At 45.0% G+C, this 10,545-nt stretch overlaps 1 protein-coding gene across 1 annotated transcript; it reads left to right on the top strand.

Annotated features, from left to right (window-relative positions):
- The first annotated feature begins 3,671 nt into the window (after positions 1–3,671).
- LOC111344403 (uncharacterized) lies at positions 3,672–4,673 on the top strand. The gene has a single exon (XM_022951626.2). It carries the CDS (start codon positions 3,672–3,674, stop codon positions 4,671–4,673), a length of 1,002 nt encoding a protein of 333 aa, XP_022807361.2.
- Positions 4,674–10,545: the final 5,872 nt, after the last annotated feature.

The raw sequence follows: 10,545 nt of genomic DNA, 5'->3' as shown, positions 1-10,545 counted from the left end.
CAACCAGTCAGATACCCAGTCAAGTACCAATGAGCCAGTCAACCACTCAGTCAGCCAATCAGTCAACCAGCCAGTCACTCACCACCGATTAGCCACTCAGTCGTCAGTTAGTCAACAAGTCATTTAACCATTCAGATAGGCAGTCAAGTTCAGTTCCTTCAACCAGCTAGTGAGCCTCTCAGTCAGCAGTCAATTAGCCACTCAGTCACCAGTAAGTCAACAAGTCAAAAAGAAAGTCACGTGCCACTGAGTCAGTCAACCAGTCATTTATCTAGTCAGTCAACCTGCCAGACACTCAGCAATCTATAAGCCACTCAGTCAGCTGTCGGGCAGCAAGTCAGTTGACCAGTCAGATAGCCTGTCAAGTTCCAGTCTGTAAGTCAACGAATAAGTTAGCAGTTTAGTCAACCAATCAAATAGCCACTCAACTACCAGTGAGCCAGTCATCTATTTAGTCACTCAGTCAGTAAACCAGTCAGTGAGTCACCAGTCAATAAGCCACAGACTCACCAGTAGGGAAGGAAAACAGTTCACCAGTCAGATAACTACTCAAGTACTACTTATTTAGTCAACCATTCAGTCAGCCAGTCACTTAACGAGCCAGTAAGCCTCTCATTCACCAATTAGGCACTCAATCACCGGTCGGTCAGCAAGTAAGCTACAGAGTCTGAGAGCCCGGCAAGTGTTACTAAACCGTTCAGTCATTCAGTCAGTCAACAAGTAGGTCAGCCAGTCAGTCTGTAGTGAAAGTGCGACTCAGACAACAGTCGGTCAGCAGATCACTTAACTAATTAGATAGCCAGTTACTACTAGTTCAGTCAAACTTTCAATGAGCGAGTCAGACAATAAGCTAGTCAGTCACCGGTCAATTAGCGAATCACTCATCAGTCGGTTAGCAAGTAATTTAAACAATCAGATAACAACTCAAGTACCACTGGCTTAGTCAACTATACAGTCATACAAGCATTCAAACAGCCAGTCATTCAGTCAGTTGCCAGTCAGCCATTCAGTCACAACGCGGTGAGCAAGTCAGTACACTTCTCATACAGCCCGTCAAGTTCCTTTGAGTCAGTCAAACATTCAGTCATCGAGTCACTCAACTAGGCAGTCAGCCTCTCAGTCAGCAGTTAATTAGCCACTCTGTCTCCAGTCGGTCAGCCAGTCAGTTAACCAGTCACCCTTTCAAGCAGCCAGTGAGTGAACCATGTAGGCAGCAAGTCAGCAGGCAATGAGCGACTCAGTCACCAGGCAGTAAGCCATTCACTTAACCAGCGAGAGAGCCAGTCAAGTACCATTGAGTGAGTCAACAATTCAGTGAGCTACTCAGCCAACCAGCCAATCAGCCAGTTGGTCACCAGTCAGTAGCCCTGTCACGCACCAGTCAATTACCATTCAGGCACAGGTCAGTCAGCAAGTCCGTTAACAAGTTAGATAGCCAGTCAAGTACCACTGGCTCAGTCAACCTTTCAGTCAGCCGGTCAGACAACCAAGTTGATAGCCAGTCAAGTACCACTGGGTCAGTCAGCCACTCAGTCAGCAAGACAGTCAACCAGGCTGTCAGCCAGTCAGTCAACAGGCAATGAGTTACGAGATCACTAGTCACTCAGAAATGCAGATAACCAGTCAGATAGCCAGTCAGGTAAACCTGAGATAGGCGACCATTCATTCAGCTAGTCTTGAACTTGACTGCCTATCTGAATGGTTAAATGACTTGCTGAATGACTCGTGACTGAGTGGGTAATCGGTGGTGACTGACTGGCTTTTTGACTGATTGGCTGACTAAGTGGTTGACTGGCTCATTGGTACTTGACTGCGTATCTGACTGGTTGACTGACTAGGTGACTCGATGGTGGACTGATTTACTGGTATTTGACTGGCTATCTGACTAGTTAACTGACTTCCTTAGCGACTGGTGACTGAGTGTCCTATTGACTGGCTCGATGATTGACCGAATGAACTGAGTTGATGACTGATTAAGTAGCACTTGACTGTCTATCTGACTGTTAACTGACTTACTGACCGGCTGCTGACCGTGTGGCTAATTGATTGGTGACTGATTGGCCTTTTGACTGACTGGCTGACTCAATGGTTGAGTGAATCAATCGTATTTGACAGGGTATCTGAATGGTTAACTGACTTGCTGACCGACTGGTAGGTGACTGAAGAAATGACTGTGTGAGTGACTTACGACTGATTAGCTGACTGAGTGACTGCCTTGCTGACCGAGAGGTGAATGAATGGATAACTGACTACTGACTGACTGGTAGTTGACCGCGTAGCTGACTGAATTTCGTTGCAGTCACTGAGTGGCTGACTGAATGACTGACTGACAGGTTGATTGGCCGGCTAACTGACTTGTTCACCGACTATGGACTGACTACGTAACTTAATGCTGATTGACTGGCTAACTCACTAACAGACTGATTACTGGCTGAGTGATTGATTGACTGGTACCTAACTGGCTAATGGACTGGCTGACCGACTTCTAATCGACAGACGGACTGACTGATTCACTGACTGACTGGTTGACAGCATTCCTCACCGACTGATAGTTGACTGCTTCAGTGACTGGCTGACAGAATCACATGTTTGCTGAGTTACTGTTACCTTACTGGTTCAATCCTATGGTGGCCGACTTCCAACTAACTGTCTAAGTGACTGATTACCGATTCATTGACCGACCCAGTTGCACCTGAAGGGCTGGCTGACTGGTGACTAACTAGAAAATTGATCCCTTGACTTAATGGTTGACTGACTCACTGGTACTTGACCGGCTAGCTGACTAGTTGATTGACTTCCTAACCCCATCTAACTTTTGAAACATAAATGCGTCAAATCTTGTTCAACGCGCGCTAGAAAGACGGTCTTATACAATGTATCTAGAAACAAGCCAGTCACTGAGTTAGTCAGTGAATTGTCAAATAGCTACTTTGTCACACGTCAGTCAAGGAGTTAGTCGGCCTGTTTGCCACTCGGTCAACCAGTCACTCTTCATTCAGTAGCCTTCAAGCCAGTGAATTAGCCGTTCAGTCACCCAGTCAGTCAACCAGAATGTCAGCGAATCAAGTACTAGTGAATCAGTCAACCATTCACTGATTCAGTCAAGCACTAGTCAAAGACACACCTAGTCACAAGTCAGTTAAGGAGTCAGTGCACCAGTCATCCAGTCGGTCAGCCAGTCAATCCTAATTCAGCAGCCATCAAGTCAGTGAATCAGCCATTTAGTCAATCAGTCAGTCAACCAGTCACAGCCGGTCTGGTACCACTGAGTCAGTCAACCGGCACGTTGGCCAAGCAGTCATTAGTCAGCTAGTCACCCAGTTACCAGTCGGTCAACAAGTCAGTAAGCAGGAACCAGGGAGAATAAATATGGTGAATACCCCGTCGGCCATCCTACCATTTACTTGCAGGCAGAAAACCAAGATCCTCGAGCATACTATGGGCTCATGAAATTCGATATTCTACCTCCCACGGGTATCTTCAACCCCGTGTTACCTCATCGCCAGAAAATTGGATTTGCCTTTAAACTTACCTTTCCGCTCTGCCGTACGTGCGTCCAGCAAGAATCTACCAAACCCCTGGACGAAAGAAATTACATTTGTCCCCACACAGACGAGGAACGCATGCTGCGCGGAACCTGGTGTACGCCCGAAATTCACAAAGCCATCGAGATGGGGTACACACTCATCAAAATCCGCGAAGTATGGCATTTCCAGCATAAACGGGGCGGTCTCTTAGCCCCTTACGTCGACACCTGGCTCGAAATCAAGCAGGAAAGTAGCGGGTATCCCGCCTGGTGTCAGACGGAAGAGCAAAAAGGCGACTATCTTTGCCAGTATAAAGAGCGTGAAGGAATAGACCTGGATCCTACCATGATCGCTAAAAACCCTGGGAGGAAAGCCACGGCCAAACTCATGCTGAATTCGTTCTGGGGCAAGTTTGGTCAGAATTGTAATAAATGGAAAGCGTATCAAATCACACATCCCGCCTCTCTTTTAAACCTGATCGATGACCCGCTGGAACAGGTACAAGGAATCTTATCCCCGGAACTGGTGGAAGTGGTGGCTAAACGAGAACACGAAGACCCTCCCGAAGGTCGGGCTACAAATGTCTTTATTGCCGCCTTCACCACGTGCCAGGCACGCCTTAAACTGTATGAGTCACTGGAAATTTTGCAAGAGCGCGTCCTGTATTACGACACCGATTCGGTGGTCTACAAGTGGAAGCCGGGAGAGACAGAAATTGCTTTCGGAGATTATTTGGGCGATATGACCAACGAGTTAGACCAACGGGATCATATCGTGGAATTCATTTCGGCGGGAGCCAAGAATTATGGGTACGTCACCGCTCAAGGAAAATCTTGCATAAAAGTCAAAGGGTTTTCATTAAACGTGCGTGGTATGGCGCAACTCACTTACGACGTCATGAAACAAGACATCTTGGACGAAATACGTCACCCCCTGGAAGACCTGAGAAAAATGGATATAGTGAACCCCCTGCATTTTGTCCATTATCCCGTCAAGAAAAGGATACGGACAGAAGCACGAGTCAAATCATATCGACTCGTGTTTGTTAAGCGAGTCATGGACAGTGGTATATTTAGGTCGTTTCCTTACGGATACAAACGATTACATGCAGAGGATACAGAATTCGTAAACCTTTTAGTGTATTAAACAATGATTTATTTCCAATAAAAAAATTGTTCAAAAGATATCTACAGTGATTTAATTTTCTCAAATCCCCCCTAGACATCTTGTATACTAAACGGACTACATTGTCTTTTTTATAGCATACCCCCGTCTTTAACACTATCCAAGTGGTAACATACTATCTTTTCGCGGAAACTTGGGGCGCCAGACTCGGTTACCCATGGGTTTGCTAGATGATCTAAGACCTGCGAACGCCGTTTTACTAGCCAAAGTCGGGAAAGGTTGCATGCGTTTCAAGGAAGCCAAGAACCCACGTCACACTTGTGTTGCTTTTTTTCGTCGTTTACTAAATAGCGGGGGTTTTCTTCGTTTCTTGTGACTTTTCCCGTTCCCCTGGAGATACCTCTCGTCACGCCTACCATGATGTGACAGCTTACACATACACTCGTGACGAGTTATTTAACCCTTCTGAAATGTAGCGTGACGATGCTTGCTCCGTCTTTAGTAAATTGCGCCAGATTATTATTTTCCGATTCGCTGAGTTGCGTTTCCACCTCGTCGATGTATTGATCTCGCAAAGCTATGTAATGAATGTGTTTCGGTTCGTAGTGATAACTCCCTTTCAATAGAGGACGATACTGAAACGTGCGTAGCAGATCGGTGGTCTGATCGCCCCTGATCATCGGGGCACACAGGGAGGAGTAGAGGTAAAGCGTAGGTGCTTTCTTTAAGATGGATGAATGTGTGAGTAAACTCGTGGAGATAGAAAATGATACTGTCGACGATCACGTTGTCGGAACCTTTCACGTCATTCCATATCTTGTGGGAATGTAGTCTGAATCCTTAGGATTTCTGGCTTCGGTAAAGTTGTTACCGCGTTTTCCCAACACGAGATTGGGCCCGTTTGTATAGATGGGTTCTCCATCATAGGTAATATTCTGAACCCACTCAAAACTTAGCCACAAATCTTTCCCTAAATGAAAGGTCACATTATCCCTAAGGTGATGGAAAGAACTAAAGAGATTTTCTGGTACTTTCGCTGCTGTCACCGTAAGTGATTCCTCCCTTTCGTTCAAAATCGTATCAAATTGAAACGGTTTATTTCCGGAATGAACTATCGAATCGTAATTTTGAGGTTGATCCAGAAATTTTGACCATTCTGCTTCGAATAAGGCTTTAAGTACACCGTTTCCATGCGTCGATGCTTTAAATCGCCATACTCAACCTCTGTGAATATCTTCTGATCGAGATTCCCTCTCGAACGGTAAATCGTTCGAAATGTTCTCATCATAATGGACGTTTCAGATAACCCTTTCAGGTAAGGTATCAAGAGCGACTCGGATGGAAGCGAAATGCTGGATATTCCTACTTCCTAGACCCCCTCCAGATCCAAACGTCTGTTGAGTCGATTTTTCCAAGAACTCTTGGTGTTTCCCGGAAAATATTTGACACTACCATCCTTACTCGGTAACGTCAAGTAAAATTTACTCATGTTGTAGCGTGCAGAAAAATGACTGATGTGTCCGGTGGAGTGTCTATTTAACTCTTCTAAAATGCAGCGTCAATATGCTAGGGCCTTTTTCGGGTAACTCGGCAAGATTGTTATTCGTCGACTCGCTCACTTGCGTTTCGATGACGTCGAAATTATTATTTCGTAAGGGGATGTAGTGAACGTGTTTCGGTTCGAAATAAGACGTTCCTTGGACTCTTTCCTGGTAAGGAATTTGACGTAATAAATCGGTGGATTGATCACCCATGATGCGCACAAGGAGGAATACACGTAAACATTGCGTGAACTGGGTAACGCGGTGGGTGTAGGGAGGGCGATGTATTTAAATGCCCAGATGATATCACTCAGTAAATATCGATGCGTGTCACTTGTCGATTTATCTTTCCTGGGAATAAATGAGAGATTGAGATTATGGACCATTCTATCGTAACTCCGCCGTGTACCGCGTTTCGTCATAGAGAGATTAGGACCAGGACGTGACACATTATAATTATCTTGTAGCTTCCCAGGAATATCTGTGTATCGGATATGCGATTTTTTCCGTCCACCCAGCCCACTTGCAGAGCTGTCTGGGTAACTCGAAATATACGTCACTGCGGATGCGATAATCTCTTACATGGGACGGATCTATGCGCCCACCGGACACTATGACGGTTCCTTTCTCTCGATCGCAATGCACGTCGAATTTAACTGTTTTGTCATTCGAAAAATGACTCCCCCACACGGACCCCATACGCAATATAAATTGCATTCGTTCTTCGAAAGAAGGCTTCTAAGAGATCGTAGGGGGGTATCTAATGTATACCTTTTGATGTCGCCATAGGTGATAGAAAACGTGATGTTTTAAACGCGTTTTGCGGACTTATTTGCAAGCGAATGGTGGTGAGAAGCACCTCGTCGTCTTTTAATCCTTTCAAAAAGGGTTCCCAACGGTTCTTGTGCGTGGTTTCGTGAGGTAAGGACATACTCGATAATCCCACTACCCAGTCCACCTGTAAATCGATGCGCGAATTCAGTTGATTTTTCCAATAACTGTTGTTGTTTCCGGGAAAATATCTGATGCTACCATCGTTACTCGAAAGGGTCAAATAAAAGGAATCCATCGTCACCCCAATCAAGACACAAACAAATGATTCCTTTTCAACGCGCATTATTGCTTTAAGAACTCATTACAATCCAGCTTTTACTTTAGCTTGCATGATGCGTTTTACGATGCGCTCAGTCATCGTGTTGTTACCGAATCGTTGAATACCGGTAATCATTTTACGATCGGCCGCGTGTTTATCCGCTAGATTTTTACCTTTACTATAATCGATATCGTGCTGTTTAGCTAACTTATCGAGACGATTAATACCCGGATCCCCGCGTTTAAGACGCATGGCTAATTTGGTACCAGGCCAAATTAGTCTACTGATAGGCGGGCCAATGAAATTCTACACCCAGTTTATTAATCCATTTTTGAAGATCGACTGTTCCTCCAGACTGCCCTCTTTTACTTCTTCTCCTTCCCCTTCCCTTTACCCTTGTCTTTCGGCGCGCTCGGTTGGAGTTCGGCATGTTTTACGGGATCCCAACCTCTCACATCCCACGGGTCCCACACTTGCTGGGTGGTCTTTTTGATTTTGGGAGAGGGTTTATGAGAGCTCCCCGCCTTTAGTCCAGTCAGAGGAGTCGAAGGTAACAACCGTTTTCCCGTAAGAATGGGTGACGAAGGTAGGTCTTTGAGACTTCTCAGAGTAAAAGGAAAAGTGATGGGCCTAGGGGTACTGCTACCGGTGTAGAAAATCATTTCTTGGATGTAAAAGACCTCTTTTCACTTTCTTTTTCTTGGAAGTCGAAGGCGTGGTCAATGCCTCTTCGACTACGACGGTAGGTTCTTTGACTGTTTTTATCGAACGAATCAAGTCTTTGAGTAGATTCTCTTGCACCGAATCTAATAAATTTCCCTGATCTCCGCCTTCACTCGTCTCAGATCCTGCGCCTGTGGGTAATTGTCTCAACAGATCTCTTAATTGTCTTTCATTAATAATTGTTTTATCATGGGCTCTTTCAACCCTGCCTGCGTGTGTGGATAGCTCAGTAACATCTGAGTTTCGGCTGCGACTCGTGCGGCTTTACCTAACAGGGTGCTTTCTGATATTTTCACCTTATAAACATCCACCAGCGCTTGAAATTCTTGCAGGGTTCACTATCAGTTTCCGTTCCATAGTTTAAGTATCGGTATCAAAATGTGTTCGCTTATCCAACGTATCCAAGAACAACCCGTGCTGCTGCTTTTTTCACCACTCTCATAAAACTCAATATGAAAGGTAATACCCGCGTCTACTTGATCTTTATTCTCTTCTACCTCTATCTTGTGTTCGTTCATTTTAAGGTACAATGACAGAACACTTCGTTCATTCCTCTCCAAAAGCCTCCACCCGTCTGAGAGGCGAGTAACTGTCTCCGTTTTTTTAAAGAGTTGACGCATCTACCCACCTCGCGCAACACACCGCTATACTTTCTCAATTTAGCCACCGTCTGAGGCGGTAGCTATATCCTTCGTTTCAGCATGTTCAACACTAATTCGCTCACGCTATAGATTTGATCTTTACTGGCATGTAATATTTTTTCCTTTCGGAGACTCGCATTTTTTTCGCGTAAGATGGATTTTAAGAAATCGATATTTTTTTCAAGCGATTCATCGTCGCTTTTTAGTAACCGCTTCCAAGCTCTCTTAGTCCCAAATCCAGCTGCACCACTCTATGCTCCTAATCCTAAGGCTTTCTCTCCTGCAATGAGGGCGGGTATGAGTGCCGCTAAAGGTAATATCCCGCCTTTTTGTCCCCTCTTTCTCCCCCTCCTCTTCGTCTTTCGTCGTCTTCTGAGAGTGCGTTTACTGCGTCTGGCCATTTACGTCGTGGCTTTTATAATGGCCGTCAACAATGCTAAAAATCCTCCTCTTTGTACCCTTCTTTTTCGCCTCTTAGGTCTTTTCGCTTTACCTCTCACGGACACAATGCGTCGTTTTCTTGACGTCATACTTACTTATCTCTTTGTCTTTGTATACCACCGTGCTAGTGTATTCAATGGAGTTTTTATCAATCCTTGCACTAAATCCTCACAGGTAAAAAATAATCCTCCTCGTTCACGTGACTTGCGATTTAATCTCTTTTTCGTGCGTCTCGCCAACTCTCTGCTCAATGTCTGAGTATTGATGACATTTTTATACCCCTCGAAACCCTAAAAAACCTCCGCGTTGTCTCTTTCTTTTTCTTTTAAGACGCTTGCGCATGCCTGTAACACCTCATGCAACATTCGTGTTTTAACAGGTGACTCACCAGTCTCATGGAATCGCGACTGGCCGGGTGCACATCAAAACAAAAATAACCATACGGTCTTTCCATGCATTCGTTATACACACCCATCACCTCTTGCCATTTGGTAGGATACATCTGTAAGAGTAAATTCCGTAATCCGATTTGATCACGGGGTTTCTTAATCGCGATGATGTATTGCGCATTTCTAGAGATGGTTTTGGCATAATTACCCGTTGGAAACATATCTTGACAGAGGTAACACACGATCAGGTTTAAATGATGCGGATATCGGGTAAACAAGTTGAGAATGTCCATATCGTGTCCGCCTTTGGCCATCAAATCGTCCAGTACTAACAGTCCTCCTTTGGTATCGCCAAACCATTCTTTAATCTTTTCGTCGTCTTGAACTCCTTCGAAAAATTCGATTCCTCGCGCTTGCATGACATCGAAATTCGGTTGCCACAATCCGTAGCAATAACGAATGCGTTTCGGATGTGTGGCGAACGCCTCCGGATTTGCTAACAACAAACGTTTTAGAAACGTGGTTTTACCGCAACTGGTGGGACCTACTATTAATAGATTGGACGGACATTTAATAGAAAACCCCTCTTCTAAGTAGGATGATGCCATGTCTCCCTCACACGCAGAAATGACACTCGTATGTAACCGCATTATTTTGTTAACTCGTGAATCATGTCTTCTAACATGTTGCCTACGATATGATCGTTCTGCACATAATCCGATTCGGTAAAATAACTTAAAAAATCATTCATGCTCTGACCTCGCGGTTTACACATCAAATACACCATCGCATAATCACCGCAACTGGCCGTTTTGACCGATTGTAGGGGGCGATCGCTTTTACGAATGTAGTTCCATTGATTTAACCACACGATAGACGGAGCGAGATATTGGTACGTATATATTTACATAAACCGTAACTATCTAAAAGCTCGCAAGAATCATCGTAGGTCCGGACGGCTATCCAATGCTCTCCGGGTTTATGTCCGGGCTGGGTATTCACGATGTAGGCTTGTGGTATCCCTCGAAGGGGGGAGGCAGGTAGTTCGTCACAGGCAAACGCTCC

This window comes from Stylophora pistillata, chromosome 12 (assembly GCF_964205215.1).
Source record: "Stylophora pistillata chromosome 12, jaStyPist1.2, whole genome shotgun sequence".
Classification (NCBI taxonomy): Eukaryota; Metazoa; Cnidaria; class Anthozoa; order Scleractinia; family Pocilloporidae; genus Stylophora; species Stylophora pistillata.
The sequence above is the reverse complement of the archived record's forward strand: the minus strand, read 5'-3'. Positions and strand labels throughout refer to the sequence as shown.

Coding starts and splice junctions, on each gene's coding strand:
- LOC111344403 (XM_022951626.2), top strand. CDS start 3,672: ATGGGGTACACACTCATCAAAATCCGCGAAGTATGGCATTTCCAGCAT.